General features: G+C 40.8%; 1 protein-coding gene across 2 annotated transcripts in view; it reads right to left on the minus strand.

Annotated features, from left to right (window-relative positions):
* Positions 1-3,140: 3,140 nt before the first annotated feature.
* DNAJC3 (DnaJ heat shock protein family (Hsp40) member C3) overlaps positions 3,141-19,860 on the minus strand; it is a 71,143-nt gene continuing 54,423 nt past the window's right edge. For both annotated transcript variants that reach the window (XM_006089831.3, XM_023754709.1), the window contains 3 exons: positions 7,046-7,178; positions 6,155-6,303; positions 3,141-4,562 (listed from right to left, as the gene is read on the minus strand). In XM_006089831.3, the coding sequence (XP_006089893.1) occupies positions 4,405-4,562; positions 6,155-6,303; positions 7,046-7,178 (440 nt within the window). In that variant the 3' untranslated portion in view covers positions 3,141-4,404. The remainder of the gene's footprint in view (positions 4,563-6,154; positions 6,304-7,045; positions 7,179-19,860) is intronic.

The following is a 19,860-nucleotide window of genomic DNA, read 5'->3' on the forward strand; positions in this document are numbered from 1 at the left end:
ACCTTATATCTGAAAATCTAGATTTATAAATATCCGATTTATAAATATTCTATAGGGAGCTTCCTCCTTGTTCTCCTGTAAGCCCTTATTGTCTTCAGACTAAGGCCAGTTGTTCATACATTGCAAAGATATGATTAAGAATTTGCAAACTTTGAGCTTTCTGGGAAAGGTCTATATAAGCATTCTAGCTGTCCTTTAATTTTAGGATATGCAGAATATAGAGAAGAAAGCTTCTTTTGTTGTTAGAAATTTGAGATAATAGTGTGTGTCCCCCCTTTAAAGACTTTAACAGAAATGTACAAATCTATAATAATAAAAGCATAATATGCTAATTGGACTGGATGTCCTGGATAAAGCCGTGGCTGCGAGGGAAGCCCAGGTCCTGGGCGCCAGAGGGAAGCCAGTGCCGGCAGCCGGGGGAAGGAAGGCCTACTCTTGCACGAATTTTGTACATTGGGCCTCTAGTTATAGTATAAAAGGGAAAGTCTTCAAACAAAGCCAATTTAAGAGATTTTAATTGTATTGAAGTTGAAGAACCATCTATTTGAACGCCTAGCTGTCCCTAAGACTTTTGGAAATTAAGAGATTTTAGCCATTTCTGCATTTGGTGCTCTGATCTTCCTTAGCTTGTGTACAGGAGCCCTTGTAATCACTGATTATGTGTGAAATAAAGTGGGAAAGTAGACTTCTCCAAAAGACTAAAAATTAATCAAAAGCAAAAATGTACTGATTTTGACCATAAATATTTTTATTAAATGTGAAAATACAAGGGCATAAAAATAGTACCCATATGTGTAGACATGTCTGAGACCCATTTCAATTAATTTTCAGTTTCTTTATTAAAACACTAAACTGAGATGGATTAAGTTACTTAGTCTTCTCATTCAAAACCAACTATACAGTCATACAGGAGTACTATCTTAACTCCCCAAACATCTCCAGTTTTTACACTCTCTGCACTCTGCTTTCCACTGCAGGTAAGAGGGTCAACCACAGATGTTTGCAACAAAACCTGTCAACTATACACAAGCCACGCAGTGGCTAATTTTACTCTTAAATCATTCAACAAATGAGATCATTCATTAAAAAAAAAAAGTATCCCCATCTATTGACATAATTTGCAATTACAGAATAAACTCTGCTACTTCAAAAGGAATAATCTGATTTAGAATAAGGATATTATGCATTGACAAGTTAGCATTTGCCTTCTTTCTTCCTTTCTTCCTTTCTAAATATGGAAAAGTAAATTACATTCAACAAAGTTGCATGGATCTCTCTAGGTTATACTATTGATGTTTACTCAACAAAAAATCTTTGCAAGGCCTGTTACCAGTGCCCTGTACCCTTAAGGCAGTTGGCTCTAACAAATACCTGAGGAACCATTTTTAACTTAGGCATCTCATGCATTTTTTTCATGGTAAACCTCACAATTTTTGACCAACTTCATGCCTTTAAAGGTGAATCTTTCATTTTTCCACCATGAATAGAAAATGCCAGTTTTAAGTTGTGATTCTATTAACTTTTTTCCTACTCAGTTATCAGTATTTTTCTCTTTAAAATTTTGTGGATTATTTGCATTCTATTATCAAAGTCCCAAAGAAGTTCTGTTTCCATATTGATATTTAGAATAAAGTTTTAATACTGATTAAAGAGAAAGACATTTTAAAATTAGTAGTTATATCCAATTCACATCAGTAAACTATTGAAGTTGTTCTCAAGTTTTCATTTATGCAGTAAGCAAGCATGAACTTTCAGAAGTGGGCAATAAATTTTCAGAACTTTTTCACATTTATAGGCTGATGTGTTTAATACCTGCTGCTGTGGAAAAGATCCACAGTGTACAGACCAGAAATACTTCACTTGTGGAGCTCTCCAAAAGGGAGGCCTTAAGAAGGGAATATAACACAGGTGAGGTGACGGGCCCCTCTGCATTCACTTTCCCAGAAAGAGCCATGAAGGTTACCGGACACTGCAGTCTCCAAAGAGACTCGAGAGTGGTAAGTGCAAGTAGCCCCCAAACCAGTCGAATGCTTCCTCAGTCGTCGCCTTCCATTGCACAGCGATCTTCAGGCCGCTCGGCAAGGAGACTCACTGTCCTCTACACACCATGTTTTCCTCAGTCATGTAAGGGAACATCGAGTGACCGTCTTTCCCTTCAGGTGGATACCAGAAGACTGCTGATGCCCATCCAGGCTGGAACGTCAAGGTCATTGTTTTCTTCATTAATCAGCAAAACAAATTCCAAAGAATTAATTTCTCTCAGTGGCGTTGGCACTTGGCATCATAGATTTTACTCTTCACTGAAAACAGGCAAATAACTCTGCACATTTCAGTACGATGACTAAATTAAGTCTATGGTAAGACTTTATAAACAGGAATTATGGTTATTACAAGTGGAGAAAAAATCATGTAAACAACCCAATGGGCAGCAATTGGCAGGCAGCGAGGTAACCTATGTCCCAGATGCATTTCCCATGTGGCCCAGCTCTCAAACCTCCTGACTTTTCATCCTCCCCTCTCAATAGAGGGGCAAGTAATTTGATATTTCCTTTGTTCTCCTTGTGTATGAAAATCCTCTTCTTGAAAGTAAATAGAGGCCTTTGCTAGATCTCAAAGAGGTCACAGTGACATCATGTACGAAAGAACCAGATTGAAAAAAATCTCTGATATAATTAAGTAATGCAATTACTGAAATTAAATAAACAAGGAATTTCCTTTGGGAATTATTTTCACATTAGCTTGAAATTTGAGACATTAAAACAAAATGAAAGCTGCAAGATGTTCACTAGTTTTCAAAATGCATTGTTAAGTTTATTGGTAAGAAATAGACTTCAAAATAGATGCAAAAAGCACTTACGTGTTTTACCCAACTCAACTATGTGATTTTTGTCTCCTAGTTAAGAAAATTTTTTCCACATATGTTTCAGGATGACTGTGGAAGAAAATGATTTGTGCTTGGCTGTTGTGGACATTACTGGTCAGGATGCCTTCTAGAACTAAAATTAAAATGCTTGATTTCATAAAAACATTATCAGACTCGTATTGCTTAAAATGCTTCAACATGCTTTGAGGCAAATAGAAAAACCTTTCCAGAGTAAAGGTACTAATTCTTATCTAAAGTAATTCTCTTAGATTTTAAATGCAGTATCAATAGTTCCATAAATATTTAATATTCTTGATTAAAGTAACACTCATTTTTTTAGGGAAGAAAATATCAAATAAAGATTGAATAGTTCATTTCTTCAAAGGTAAGAAGAAAGAATCCCAAGAAGAGATGCCATCTTGATAGTGGAAATATAGCCAGAGCTGACTACATTTGTAAGCCTGCAGGCAGGAGACCATGTAGTGGCATCCAGGTCTGGTGAAGGGGCGGGTCTGCTGTTTCGTGCCCACTTGAAACAGGCCCCATGTGGGCGTTACTACAGTCCAAGCGGGTCTGCCAGGAGGTAAGAGAACCTGCCCCACTGTATGGATTAAAGGTGGGGAAGAGGGCATTCTGTTGATGTTAACCGAGCAACTTTACATTTCTACGACAATCCTGTTATAGGAAATGGTTTAACTCTCAATTTCAGTTGTTGAAGTAGTTCACTCTGCATCTCAGCAAATTTATTTTACATAAAACCACTGCTATCTTATCTGAACCTATTTTATGCATAACTTTTAAGTTAATATGTTATGTTTCATGTTAAATAAAAGGCCCATAGGCTTTACAATTAATTCTATGTCAGTGGATTTTAGTATTCTCTTGCAGAGATACTCAACAACAAAATACAAAGTATATGCTTACCATCAATCCAAAGTATAAGCCTGGCTACATTGACTACCATTGGGTAGCAGGTTCTCTAATTCATGAGCTCGAGTTCCCTTCCTTCCCCCCAGTGTCAGCCGTGTTCATGTTGGTGGGGGATGGAAATGCATGCGGATTAAAGGAGGCTCTGTAATTTAACAATATTTGCAAGTGACTGTATTGACCAAAATCTAAACAAAATGGTCCCTAAGAACAAATAGCTCAAAATGTTAATATTCTCTTTAAGAATACTGAAATATAACCCATTCTCATGAAGGTTACGTACAGCTCCTTCTTATACACATAGGCACTGACATACTATGCAAGGCTGTGAAGAAAATCATTTCTACATGCTGCAGCATAGAAAAACACAGACCAGGTGAGCCTGCCTCAGACCACTTCCCCAGACATTCCTCAGCTCCCGGCCATTACAAACCCATCCACCTCAAGTCTAAAATGGAGAAGAACAGATATTTCTTATTAAAACAACTCTTTGGTCATGGACAAACTAAAATATTTGAATTTTTTTTTTCTTTAGGATCCTGGAACAAGGTGTTTTTTTTAATCTTTAAAAAAATGTAAGGAATAAGAGAGAGAGGGAAAAAAAAACAGCTGGTTTAATTGAAGTGGAACTTAAATCTAAAAGGTCCGCCTGAGCTGAAGGGATTGAACCCTTGCCATGAGTTCCAGCTTCTGTGGAAAGGGTTGCCACCACCTCCTTGTTGGCTCTCTGCATCCAGGGGGTCTTCTCCATCATCAAACTTCTTCCTCATTTCTAGAAAAGAAACCAGCAGAGTAAGACTCAGGTATGGACTAAGATGTGCAGAAGGGGGTGGACTGAGGGACTACTTACTTTTCAGTTATTACAACAGGTATGCCTGACACTCAAAAACAGGCTCTCCTAGATCAGAGGTTTGGTCTCAGGAAAACAGACAAGAGAAACACCAGTCACAGAGAAGGCGTGAGGGCCAGGGTTGAAAATGATATAATTGAAAATCAGACCCCCTAAATCTCTCCTCACAAGAAGCCACCCAAGAAGATGCTTCTCTGGAAAAAATTAGTAACTGCAGAGAAAGCGGCCTCCAGAACAGCCCTGTCACCATCCTGAGCCCAACAAGGAAGTGAGCCTGGCACAAGCTGTCTAAAGCCTCACTATTAAATAGTGTGAATTTCTTCAGAATGAGGGGAACGAGGCCACCTCCACGGCTGTGCCTGTCAGTGCCGAGAAAAGTCCCTGATGAGCCAGAAACCAGTGCAGGCAAATGGGAGAAAGGAACACTGCAGGTGGCAGGAGAGCAAGCTCATCCTCAGAGATTAGAGAAAGCCATTTCATCCTGAAAATAAGAATGGGGGCTAAGAAAAGGGAACCAAGAAAAAAAAGAACTCACAGTAATTAAAAATGCAGTTTTCTTCTCCATGGGCACCTCTGTGACTGCCAGCCCAGCTCCCATGGAGCTCAGCTGCGGAGCCCCCCACCTGTGCACTGTGCAAGCCGGGGACAGAGCCACTCCAGGGAGGTGGTAGACCCTCCTCTGCGGAACAGAACCGCCACGGTATGGAGCCTGCTGCACTCATTAAGTACACTCTGTCTCCTAGGCTTGATGATAAATTACTTAAGAACAAAAAATTATTTCACTTCAGGTGCATAGTGTAAGTGAGGTGTTCAAGAAAGATTTGTCAAATGGGCATACAACTTGATTTCCTTCTATTTTTTCCTTAATTTGTCTAGCTCAAGCCATAGCTTCTGCTCCCACTGACACGGAAAGGCACAAGAATCAGTAGATACTAGCTTAACATTATGTTCCCCTTGGAAATGTCAGTGTTGTTCAAAAATACCTAAATTCTTCTTTCACTCTTATTTCCCAGGCCATTTTGGCGTGTGTTAAAGAACACTTATAGCAGCCAGTAAATCAAATGAACATCTGATTTAGGACAAGATTCCTGGGGAGCACACACTGGCAGGCAGCTTCTCTCCCACCACTGCACAGTCCAGCCTGGTTTCCTTATCAAGCTTCTGTCAGTTTGGTATGAAGAATTCATCCCTGAGCTATGAAACTGGGCGAAACCTAAGAGATCCCCCTCACTATTGTGCTTCCATATCACAGGTGACAAAAAAACAGGAATGTCAAATTCAGGCTTTTTCATTCCCCTGCACCGAGAATATGTGGGTCCCTGAGTCTGACGGGGCAGGCATGAAACTGGACTTCTGAAACTGCAAGCCCACACTAGTCACCAGCCCTTGAAGTGAGCCCAGAGCTGCCTCCCATCCATTCTGACACCACCTCTATGACAGGCAATGGAAGAGGGAGGCTAAGTCACCGACTGAGCCATTTCAAAAGAATAGAAAATGTTAAAGGCAAGTGCTACCTGGATCAGAGAGGACTTCTTTAGCAGCTGCAATGTCGATGAATTTTTTCTCAGCTTTTTTCTTTTCTTCTTCATTCTGGAAGTTATCTGGGTGCCACTGCATTGCTAATTTTCGGTATGCTTTAATGATTTCTTGCTTTTTGGCATTTCTGAGGGGTATTAAAATTTATTAATAATCATTAGTTAAGAAGTACCCAACACTTCTGGATTAGTTTACTTAATAAGAACAATTACCTAAAAAAATGATGTTTGTTCAAGGAAGGTTTTCTTATTCAAAAGTACATATTGAGTAAATTAAATATCTTAGTACCTACAAGTTGATTCTTAAAATGCCACTTTATTTATAGGCCTAGATACGTTTTCCTTTCCCCAATCCCCTCTCTCCCTCCTATCCCCACCAAAAAAAAAAAAATCTCCTAACTCATTACCTTTAAGATATATAGGCCTAGCCTAGCCAGTGTGGCTCCGTGGTTTAGCATCAACCTATGAACCAGGAGGTCACAGTTTAATTCCTGGTCAGGGCACATGCCCAAGTTGCGGGCTTGATCCCAAGTGTGGGGGCGTGCAAGAGGCAGCTGATCAATGATTCTCTCATTGATATTTCTCTCTCCCCCTCTCTCCCTTCCTCTCTTAAATAAAAAAATACTATTTTTTAAAAAAGGAAATCTAGGCCTAGGATCTATTCATGCTACAGCGTCATATCTTTGTCACCAACTACTAATTCTCCATTATTGCATTACTAGTCTCCATCATCCAAGAAAACTGTAATATATTCAAAATAGTTTTATGTTGTTAGGCTATTAGGAAAGGAAAGGAATCCGAGAAAGAGGAGCAATGATTAGCTTTAAAACGAATAAAAATAAAAATGCAAATTTTAAATTAATAATTCACCTTTTTACTCCCAAGATTTTATAATAATCTCTTTTCTGTGACTGTTTCAATAGTCTTTGTGCTTTCTCTAGACCTTCTCGAATCTGCTGGTCATTTTCATTGTGTTCCTGAGCAGTTTCATAATCCTGAATAGCTGTCAAAATATGTTTAAGATAATGCTGTTAAGAAGAATTACAATTTATAACACCTTTACTTATCCTGCAAAATTAACACTGAAGTCACCATCTCCCCCCCAATCTTTTCACTCTTTTGCCATTACTGCTAAGAGCCTAAGAAGTGGTAACCTTAGTAATTTTGTTCACAAACTTACAAAAGACATAATTAAGGAATAATTTAGTAGCTTATTACTCCCAGTCAATAAAATTCACTGCTGTTTGTATACCTTCCCTCCCACATTATCTTACCCATACCTTTTAGCCTTGTAGATATTTTAACATCAGCACTTTAAACAAAGCAATCTTACCATCAGTAAGATTAAAGTGATTGTTACACAGGAAAACAAGACAGTGGCAAAGAAAATCTGCTTGGTCAGCTACTGGGTCCACAGTACAGAAGAATTAGAGGCTTAGAAAGGGAGCAAGAGGAACCATCAGCAATCAGAATTACTAAGTCACCCACAGATTTCAACATAAACTATTACAACCTGATTTTTTTTTAAGTATCAATCAAAATAGAAACCCACATACAGACCTTGTATGGGAGGTCTGATAATCCTTATTGTATCCTTTCTTTTAGATTTAAAATATTTTAAAAAACAAGCATTTATCTGGATACCTAATGTCATGCAGAAAGGAGTATCCTTAGAACGGTTGGCCCCTGGCAGCCATCTGGAAAGTTGGATTTCAGGAGTGTTCCCAACATTCCCTGGTAAGACTGGCTCACCATGCCGAAAGTATCTGTATAAACAACTGTGATTTATACGAAACGTTTTATTTCCTTCTGGAAGGCTAGAATTTGGGTATGGACTAGGCAGCCCCCTGGTAGACAGCACTTCACACTTGTTGAGGAATTAGCTGGTGCTGTATGATTTCACAGAGGGACGCTTTGAATCTTTCACCTGGTTCCCTCTGAATTTTGCCCCACGAGCCTTTCCCTGGTCTTACTTAGTATCCTTTCACTGGACTAAATCTTGGTCCTCAGTACAACTACGTGCTGAGTCCCATGTGTCCTCCTCCTGAGTCATCAAATCTGCGGGTGGTCTGGGAAGCTCCAACACAAATTCCCCAGTGTTCTCCCTGGACAGACATCTCAAATAATAGATTGTTGGTTTCAAATTCTAGTTTTTATGGAAATACATTTCATTGTGAAAAAAGACAACTCTCTGGAGAACTTGCCAGGATAGATAATCCTGGAAGGGGTTTAACCTTGGACAAGGTTAAAATGAGAAAGATATTCAAATTTACAAGCCTGAACTACATAGAAAAATAACCAACACTACATCTGTTCCCCCCGCCGCTCCCCCCCATGAACAAAGGGGGGCTGCTTTAAGCTTTCCTCCTAATTCCTGCCTCAACGTATTAATATTAAATATTAATGAAACACTAAATATCAGTCACCCAATCCACAGTGACATCCTAAAGTATCTTTCCAATTTAGTATATAAATCCGTCATAAATAGTAGCAAGGTTTAACTTTGCAATTAATACCCATAGCATTTGATATCAGAACCTAGTAAGGAAATTACTTTGAAGGAATTTAATACAAGGGGAAATGTCTCAATATATGCAATTTTGCTACTTATACAAACTCTACACTTAAAACATGTTTGCATTCTTAAGTGTTCATAGTATCTCCCCAAAGTAGTCTTCTACATTCTATCTTAAACTTAATATGGATGATGTAAGACTTTCCATGGATATAAACTAGATAATTTTTAATTATACTTCAGATTCTACTCTCTGAGGGAATCCTAAAAAAATACTAAATGCCGTCTAGTTAGGTATATGCCATACACTGAGCAGCTGTGAAAAACAGAGTAAGCCAGAAATACTAAGGCCCCAAATAAACAGTATTCTATATAATATTCTATATAATAGAAGTCTGATATGCTACGGGTCCGACCATTCGACCAGTTGCTATGACACGCACTGACCACCAGAGGGCATATACTCTGACCAGTAGGTTAGCTTGCTGCTGGGGTCCTGCAGATCGAGACTAGGCGAGACGGGCCAGACATGCCCTGGAACTCTCCTGTGGTCCCTCCCTGGCCAACCAGCTCCAATTGGGACTGGGCTAGATGGGCCCAACACGCCCTGGAGTACTCTTGTGGTCCCTCCCCAGCCCCAATCGTGCACCGGTGGGGTCCCTCGGCCTGGCCTGTGCCCTCTCGCAATCCGGGACCCCTCGGGGGATGTCAGAGAGCCTGTTTCAGCCCGATCCCCACAGGCCAGGTCGAGGGACCCTACCGGTGCACGAATCTGTGCACCGGGCCTCTAGTATATTACATATTAGCCAATTCAGTTTCTAACCTCTGAATATAAAAAATCTTATCCTCCCAAATTTTTTTTCTTCCATATTCTCCTCACTTAATTCTTAAGGAGCAATGCAAACAACCAGATCAAGATGGCAGACAGTAAGCAAAGGAGTTTGCCTGTCCTCTATCCCACTATCCCACCAAATTGACTAAAATTTTTTAAAAAAATTAAAAAATAGCATAACCATGGCAGCACTGAAAACAGTACAAATGTTTATCTGTTTCTGGAAGAGGGAAAGCAAATGGGATCATATTAATAGTGATTTAATCTAAGTAGAAAAAATACACATTGAGAGGTTCTATCAAATTTGGAGGTCGTTCTATTTGGCCAAGGATCCTCAGTTTAGCAAGCAAAAGCAGATGTTCCCTTTTTATGTGGAGCAGATACAGCATTAACCCTACCAGGGCCCAAGACCCAGCCTCTAAGCAGAATGGAGGGTGTGCATCTGGAGGACCCCTGAGTGGGCTGCTGGGACCAGGAATAGATGCAGAACTGAGCCTGCAGGCACTTGAGACCTCCACAGCAAACCTGGAACAAACAGAGGAAAAGTCGTTCCCTCCAGGATTTAAATACACCAAAGGACTCCACCTGATAAGGGCAAGATGGCAAGCACTGCAGGGGTCTTCCTGTGAGCAGGTTCTGCCCGCTTGCAGTCTGCAATGACTCCCCAATAGAGAGAAGCACTTGAAAAACAAACATGCACAGTTGCAAATGACTTCCCTCTTTCATTTCACCAATCCATTAGCAAATCCTCAATCAGCTTCCCTTCCAACAGAATGTTACTACGACTCACCATTTCCAAGTTACCACTGTGAAGAAGTCCATCATTAACACACTGGAATAGCTGTAACAGCTTCATAACAGCTCTCCTCGGCTTCCCTCCCTATTTCCCCTAAAAGTCTACACTCAAGATTATATCACACCTCCAATATAAATAGGCCCCATGGAACACCAACTTTCTCACCCTGGGTATCATACAAAACAAACAAGGTAGGGGTACAGGGGAGAGCTGCACTTTCAGCAAAACAATTCACATTGTGCAAGGGCTACAAATACTACCTAATATCAGCCATAAATCTATAATGAGAGGGGGCGGCAAATAGTGAGAAAGGCCCAATGGCAAGAGATCACAGAAAAAGCCAGCAAAGTACACTTTTTCTGAGTATGGGCTCACCCTGAGTGACAACCTGTATCCTTGCATATTACAAGAACCATGAAATCGAAAGCCGACTGAGTGAAGATAAAGCAGAGGCCTTACTAAGGAGAAGATGGGCAAAGAAGGAACTGCAATGAGGGAGAATAGCAGATAGCCCTGGGCAGCACATGTCAGGAAACTCAGCAACTATGTGCTCTCTGAAGGTGAGGGGCTCACCCTGAAGTGCAAAAGATATGCCCCTTTGATGTAGCAAAGGAAGTGGGCAGAGGGGCAGCAGGACTGGCAGCAGACGACCTCCTGGACACGGTTTGGTTCAGAGAAGCAGAGAGGGCATGGATAACAGAAAGGCCATTTTAGCAGGAAGCAGAATGTCTGTGGAAACAGTGAAGCAGAGAGTATTGCAATTAAGTACAGAAGGCTGCCCTGTCCCCAACACCCCCTTACACACCCCCAAAGGACTTTCCCACAGATAGATAGAAAAGGGCAATGTAACTCGTTTTGTGATGGGTAATATTTTTTTAGCATCAATTCACAGATATTTAATTTTTAAATTAAAACAGAAAAAGAACACTGAAACTTACCTGATGAACACACATCAGGACAACAGCCAAAGAATACATGAAAATTCTGAGCAAATATTGACATGAATATTTAAATTTTAATTCAGTCACCCCTAATAAGGATAATTAAATCACTAAGCAGAACAGGAGCTCAGTAAGAGAGAATGAGATAAGGGGGAGATAAAAATATGAGTAGTCAACACTCAAGAAAAATAAATACAATAAAAACTCTCAGAGAAGTGAAGACAAAATGAGAAGGAGCACAAGGGAGAAGCATATGAGGAAAAACGAAGGATCCAACAAAATGAAATGGAAATAATGAGTTCAAAATGACTAGAGAGAAAAAAATGTAGCTACAGATAACAAGCAAAGAGTAATCTTTGAAGCAGAAAACTAATAGAACAAAATTCAGATAAAATTTAAGACAACTTTTCTAAAATGAAAGATAAACCTATATAATTCAAAGGGCACACTAGGTACCGGGGCAAACAGGATGAGAATGATCAACATTAAGATAATATCCTAGGATAAGTAACACACTTGAAAGATAAGGGCTTTTTGGGTGGCCAGACCAAAACCAAAATCCTGGCCCCAGATTTTCCATAGCAATATTCAGTGCCCGGAAAGAATATAATAGTAACTAGAATATACAGAAAGTTTGTGAACCAAGAATTTTCTTATCTAGCCAAGCCATCCTTCAAGTACAAAAGGTACAAACAGCTTTGAACATAGAAGAAATTAGGAAAAAAATTTCCCAGGAACCCCTCAAGGAAACTACTATGGGATGAACTCACCAAGAAGAGTCTAGAGAAATCATAGACAAGGAGGGATGGCACACATTAAATATATTTAATATAGAACCGAGACTGAAACAAAACAGAAGTTCAGTGCTAGAGAAGAATGCATGCCCCGACAAGGCAGGAGGGGTACAGCTAACAGAAGATGGGAGAATTCATGAATTCCCCCAATTACAGCTGGAGCAATCAGAAAACACCACTCACTGATAAGTCAAAGGCAAATACTAGAGAGAAATTCATTAACAGGTATTATGGTAGAAGAAAAGGGAAGAGGAAGAAGAAGCATGCTAATATTCTTCCTCATTGTAGGAAACTAATAAATACTGCCCAGAGGAAGAGGGCAAAGTTAACAAAACTATAAAAATAACTTAAGAAAAATACAAACCTTCCTAGATATCAAAGTATTACACAAAACGATACAGGCCAAATAGCAAAATTTCTCAGCAAAAACAGAATGCCAGAATTCAGACCAAACATGTCTGTCATATCAGTAAGTATAAATGTGTTTAACTCGCCTATTTAAAAGAATTTCATATGGGATCACAAATCAAAACACAACTCTATGCAAGAGACATACCTGAAACAAAGTGATTCCAAAATGTTGAAAATAAAAGTGTGGTCAAAGTTTCACCAGACAAATGCAAATAAGTTTGGTTCACAATCTTAACATCAGATAATTAGAATTTAGGTTAAAAAAAAAAAAAAAACATTAAAAGGGGGGGGGGGAGTTTTATAAAGCTAAGGGCTAAACATCGTAATGAGACACATACAGAATATCTGTGCATACAATAAAATAACAGCAACATTTATGAAGCAGAAATAAGATAATAGGACAGACCACTCGTAGAGGGAGACTTACTTCTCTGTTCATAACAGAGCTAGTGGAAAAAAGGCAAGAAAAGAAAGACCACAATATAAGGTAGATTTGAGTGATAAGTCAAACTGTCTCAGAAACGAGAGTGTTCACCTCTTTCCAAATCTCTATAACTCATGAAATCAGCCATTTTAGATTAAAAACAAAGAAACCAGTAATAAATTACAAAAGACAGGAGTACTAAAAGTATTCTCCCATCACAACGTTATAACACTAGAAATTAATGTAAAAAAATAAAAGGAGTTTCACACCTAAAAATTTTTTAACTCACCAACTCTTAAAGGAAAAATATAAAAATAAAACCTGAAAAATATCTAAAAAGTTATAATGATGAAAACACTACTGTTCAGAACCATAAGACATCTCACGAGGTTTTAACAGAATAATTCATGACCTTAGTGGTTCAATAAGAATTACAAGAAAAAAATGAACTAAGTAATCATGATTCAAAGTTAGAAAACAAAGGTGAATTATAGGACAAAAAAACAGAACTAATGAAACAAAAATAGGACTGAAAAGTCAAAAGCTTATTTATTGAGAAATATCTGTATATAGCTCTAATTAAGAAAAGAAAGCTCAAATAAGTGAGAAATAATCAGGGAAGAAATTAAAATGAGACTACTTTGCTAAATTCTGTACAAATAAATTTGAAAACTCCAGAGAGTAACTCAATGCAAAAGAGACAAAAATTGAAACAGAACAATTGTCATAAAAATAGCCATCTCCCAATTAAGCAGAAGGCTTTCCATGGAGATACCACAACTTAAAAAGAAAATTCCAAATAATTATTTAAAACCACCCTAATTAATAGTTTGTTACACATCAAAGTCTGGGTTAAAAATTATTTTTCCTCAGAATTTTTTGAGTGTATTGCAATACTCCCTTCAGGGGAGGGAGTGGGAGAAAAGTTCATCAGGAATTTAAGTCTTAAATGTTTGGGTTGCTAATATCAGAGCTTCAAAATGTATAAACAAAAACTGAACACTTAAAGGGAAGATAGGAAAGTTTGCAATTTCCACAAAAGGTAATTAAAGATTTTAACAACTTTCAGCAACTGCTGGGAAAACTAACAGAAAACATTACACCTTACAATTGCAGAATACATATTATTTTCAAGTGCACATAGGACATTCAGCAAGATATTATGCTGGACTACAACACATATATATGTAAGTTTTAAAGGAAACAAATGTAAATAAATTTAAAAGAAAGGAAATCACACAGAGTATGTTCTCTGGAATTAAATTAGAAACCAATAATCAGGCCCAGCTGATGGTGCTCAGTGGTTGAGCACTGACCTATGAATCAGGAGGTCACAGTTTGATTCCCAGTCAGGGCACATACCCAGGTTGTGGGCTTGGTCCCCAGTAGGGGGTGTGAAGGAGGCAGCCAATCAATGATTTTCTCTCATCATTAATGCTTCTATCTCTCCCTCTTCCTCTCTGAAATCAATAAAAATATATTTTAAAAAATAATCAGGTTCCTAGGAAACTATCAAATACAGGGTGGGGCAAAAGTAGGATTACAGTTGTAACCACTTGAATACAATAATTAATTTGCCCTACCCTATATTTGAAAATTAAACTACATCTAACGAAAAAGTCAGAAGGAAAATTAGAATACATTTCAAACCAAATGATAATGAAAATAAAACAATGTGAGAAGTACAGCTTTAAATGCTTATCTTTTTTTTTTAAATATATATTTTATTGATTTTTTACAGAGAGGAAGGGAGAGAGATAGAGAGTTAGAAACATCGATGAGAGAGAGAAACATCGATCAGCTGCCTCCTGCACATCTCCTACTGGGGATGTGCTCACAATCCAGGTACATGCCCTTGACTGGAATCGAACCTGGGACCTCTCAGTCCGCAGGCCGACGCTCTATCCACTGAGCCAAACCAGTTTCGGCTTAAATGCTTATCTTATCTAATAAAAGAGAAAATTACAAATTGATCATACTTTTGCTACACTCACAAGCCACGCCCACCAGCCAATCAGAGCAACTATATGCAAAGTAACCCAACCAAGATGGCAGCAGGCAGCCATGGAGCTGGAGCAAGCAGGAGGCTTGGTTGCCCTGGCGATGGAGGAAGCCAAGCTTCCCGCCTGCCCTGGTCCACTGTGGCCTCCACTCAAGGCAACAAAGTTTCAATTATAGAAGATAAATAAATCCCAGATACCTGCTTCTAGCCAGCCTCCACTGGGAGCTTGGGTGGCTGGGGGCTGTGGCCAGCCTGCAAACAGCCATCAGCCCCTCACCCAGGCTGGCCAGGCACCCCAGCTGGGACCCCTACCCTGAAGGGGCTGTGGCCAACCTGCCAAGAGCCATCAGCCCTCACCCAGGCTGACCAGGCACCCCAGCGGGGACCCCCACCCTGAAGGGGCTATGGCCAGCTTGCAAACAGCCATTAGCCACTCACCCAGGCTGGCCAGGCACCCCAGTGGGACCCCCCCCCCCCCGATCCGGGACACCCTTCAGGGCAAACCCGCTGGCCCCCACCCATGAACCAGGCCTCTATCCTATCCTATATAAAAAAAGGGGAATAAGAAAACTGACCCTAACAGAAGAACGACTGGGAATGACTGGTCACTATGACACACACTGACCACCAGGGGCCAGATGTTCAATGCAGGAGCTGCCCCCTGGTGGTCAGTGCGCTCCCACAGGGAAAGCTCTGCTCAGCCACAAGCCAGGCTGACGGCTGCCAGTACATGAATAAATCTCAAAAACATGTTTGAATAAAAGAAGCCTTATACAAAAGAAGACATACTACAGATGACCCTTGAACAACACAAGGATTAGGAGCTCTGACCCCGGTGCAGTCAAAAATCCACATATAACTTTTGACTCTCCAAAAACTTTACTACTAATAGCCTATCATTGACTGAAACCTAACCAATAATATAAACAGTCGATTGACATATATTTTGTATGTTATATACTATTTACTGTATTCTTACAATAAAGTAAGCTAAAGAAAATGTAAGAGAAAATAACACTTACAGTATTGAAAAAAATCCACATATAAGTTGACCCACACAGTTCATAACTGTGTTGTTCAAGGGTATATGGTTCTATTGATATGAAGATCTAGAAGTGGCCAAACTAATCTATGATAGAGAAAATCAGAACAATGGCTGCTTGTGGGCAGTGGGATGGGGACTGATTGGTACAGGACAAGAAGGAAGGAACATTCTATATCTTACAGGATTTGGGGTTTCACCAAGACTCTCTCCTTTGATCCAAACTTTAATCAAGTTCCTCTGAGTTCTCTTTCTGACTAAGGCTCAACCCTGGGCTTCTTTCTCTGACCTTGTAAAATCCAGTTTGAGCAAGAATCCTGTTAGGTCCTTTTGGCTAATATTCCCCACCTTTGGTACTTGACCAAATTTGAACTTAATGTCTGATCGAATTCTCATTCCCTGCCCTGCCTTCAGCAAGAATTGAGTCCATCTAGCAAGAATGTCCCTTTTCCCTGATGTTTCCTGTTAGTATATTTTCCATCCACTCACCATACCCTGCTGCTTGGTTGTAATTCCCCACTTGTCCTTGCTGGAGTCAGAGTTGAGCCCAATCTCAATTGGGGAAAATGAGGACATATGTAGGTCCTTGTACCTATCGTGATACACCCACCCACCCCCATTTAAATAAAGTCTTCCTTAAGGTCTTTAAAAAGTGTCATGAATAATTTTTCTCTTTAACAGGTGGCACAAATATTAAAACTCAAAATTGGTATCCCTAAGATTTGTACATTTCACTTTATCTAAAATTATCCCCCCCCCCCGCAAAAAAAAAACAAGATGATAAATTCTAATTAATAATACACACCGAAGTACTTGGAGGAAAATAAACCAAAGTCTACAACCTTTTTTTAAATGTATCTAATAATGATGAACTGATAGATGGAAGGATAGACAAATGTGATAACACAATGATATGTTAATTTTATAATGTAGATGGTAAGGACATGAGTGTCCACTGTAAAACTTTCAATATCTCTCTTTGAAATTCCTCATAATAAAATTATGACATTCATAATATAGATAATGAAAATATGTCTTCTATCACTGGTGTTTTTTTAAATTGATTTTAGAGAAAGGAAAGGGAGAGAGGGAGAGAGAGAAACATCAATTGGTTGCTTCCCATACATGCTCCAACTGGGGTTCAAACACGCAACCTAGGTATGTGCCCTGACCGGAATTGAGCCTGCAAGCTTTTTAGTGTACAGGATGACACTCCAATCAACTGAGCCACACCAGCCAGGGTTCTATCACTGTTTTATACATATTCATCCTTAGACTACAAAGGGAAAGTTTTATCCAAGAACTCATAGATCTTCATTGTCACAGAAGTGTAAGCGAACTCTCACTGAGCTCTTTCTGACATTAAAAAGGGCTAAATAATTTAAAGACAAACTTCCATAAATGTAACTGCTTCCTACAGGTCACAGTTCAATTCCTGTTCAGGGAACATGCCTGGGTTTCAGGCTCAATCCCTAGTAGGGGGTATGCAAGAGGCATCCAATAGATAGTGTTTCTCTCTCATCAGTGTTTCTATCTATCCCTCTTCCTTCTTCTATCTCTAAAAATTAATAATAAAAAACATTTTTTTAAAAAAGGAAGGATATTCTCACAAATGCCAGTACAACATGGATGAACCTTGAGGACATTATGCTAAGTGAAATTAGCCAGTCACAAAAAGACAAATTTTGTACACTCCACATATATGAGGTATCCAGAGCAGGCAAATTCAGAGAGATAGAAAGCAAAATGGTGGTTGCTAGGGCCTGGGAGGGGACGTGGGGAAGAAGAGGGAGTGGTTTAATGGGTATAGTGTTCAGTTTTGCAAGATGAAAGGAGTTCTGGAGAATATCTCCACAACAATGTGAATATACTTACTACTACTGAACTGTACCCTTAAAATCAAAATGGTAGATTTTATGTGTATTTTACCATGATTAAAAATAACAGCTAGCCATGGCCAGCATAGCGCTGTGGTTAGAGCTTCAGCCCACGCACCAGATGATCACAACCAATCCATGTCTCTTTTACATGGATGTTTCCCTCTCTCTCTTTCCCTCCTCTCTCCCTTCCCCCTTCTTTTTCACTCTCTCTAAAACTCAATGGAAAAAATATCCTCGGATAAGAATTAACAATAAATAAATAAAGTAAGTAAGTAAGTAAGTAAAATGGCAAAGCCAGACTCAAAATCAGGACTAATTCTAAATTCCACAATCTTTTCACTTTGACCTTATTGTTAACTACATTTATTCATTCAGCAAATATATGAGTACCTGCCCTGTGTGCCAGGTACTGGTACCAGTTAATAAAAAAGACCCAGGAAGCTTAAGTTCAAGTGAGTATAACTGCTTATCTCATAAGGACACATAAATCACCTTATATTCAAAGGAAATTTGCCAACCACTCAGTATTGCTTCAATGTCAAATTGTTCCTCTCAAAAACTATTAAAAGAACAGTCATAGACAAAGAGCCCCCTTCATTTTTCATGGTCTCAGAGGCATCCTCAAACAACAATTTACCTTACTAGCTTCCTAATGAGTGGAATACAGTACTCTTACCCGGTAATTCTATTGTAAGCCCAAAATTTAATTAATCTCCATATTCCATTTTCCACTAGGTTTAGATTATACTAGAGGCCCAGTGCACAAAAATTTGTGCACTCGGGGGGTCCCTCAGCCCGGCCTATGACCCTCTCTCAGTCTGGGACCCCTCGGGGGATGTCCACCTGCTGGCTTAGGTCCGCTCCCCGGGGGACCGGGCCTAAGCTGGCAGTCAGACACCCCTCTGACAGCCCAGGAGCCCTCGGGGGATGTCCACTTGCCAGCAGGGACCAGGCCTAAGTTGCAGTCGGACATTCATAGACCTGCTGAGGAGGCAGGAGAGGCTCCCGCCATCACTGCTATGCTGGCAGCCGTCAGCCTGGCTTGTGGCTGAGCAGAGCACCCCTCGTGGGAGCGCACTGACCACCAGGGGGCAGCTCCTGCATTGAGCATCTGGCCCCTGGTGGTCAGTGTGTGTCATAGTGACAGTCATTCCCAGTCGTTCTGCTATTAGGGTCAATTTGCATATTACCCTTTTATTATATGCCTGGTGCATGGGTGGGGGCTGGCTGGTTTGCCCTGAAGGGTGTCCCGGATCAGGGTGGGGGTCCCGCTGGGGTGCCTGGCCAGCCTGGGTGAGTGGCTGATGGCTGTTTGCAGGCTGGGCACAGCCCCTTCAGGGTGGGGGTCCCGACGGGTGCCTGGCTAGCCTGGGTGAGGGGCTGAGGGCCGTCATCAGGCTGGCCACACTGCCTTCAGGGTCGGGGGTCCTGCTGGGGTGCCTGGCCAGTCTGGGTGAGGGGCTGCTGGCTGTTTTCAGGCTGGCCAAGGCCCCCAGTGGGGACCCTCAACCCATGAGGGTGTGGCCAGCCTGGGTGAGGGGCTGATGGCTGTTTACAGGCTGGCCACAGCCCCTTCAGGGTGGTGGTCCCCACTGGGGTTCCTGGCCAGTCTGGGTGAGGGGCTGATGACTGTTTGCAGGCTGGCCACAGCCCCTTCAGGGTGGGGGTCCCCTGGGGTGCCTGGCCAGCCTGGGTGAGCGGGTGATGGCTGTTTTCAAGCTGGCCACACCCCCTTCAGGGTGGGGGGTCCCCTGGGGTGCCTGGCCAGCCTGGGTGAGGGGCTAATGGCTGTTTGCAGGCTGGCCACGGCCCCCAGCCACCCAAGCTCCCAGTGGAGGCTGGCTGGAAGAAGGTATCTGGGATTTATTTATCTCCTATAATTGAAACTTTGTTGCCTTTAGCAGAGGCCACAGCCAACCAGGACAGGCGGGAAGCTTGGCTTCCTCCATCGCCAGGGCAACCAAGCCTCCTGCTTGCTCCAGCTCCGTGGCTGCCGGCCCGCCATCTTGGTTGGGTTAATTTGCATATAGTCACTCTGATTGGCTGGT

The sequence above is a fragment of the Myotis lucifugus genome, unplaced genomic scaffold (genome assembly GCF_000147115.1).
Source record: "Myotis lucifugus unplaced genomic scaffold, Myoluc2.0 scaffold_64, whole genome shotgun sequence".
Lineage (NCBI taxonomy): Eukaryota > Metazoa > Chordata > Mammalia > Chiroptera > Vespertilionidae > Myotis > Myotis lucifugus.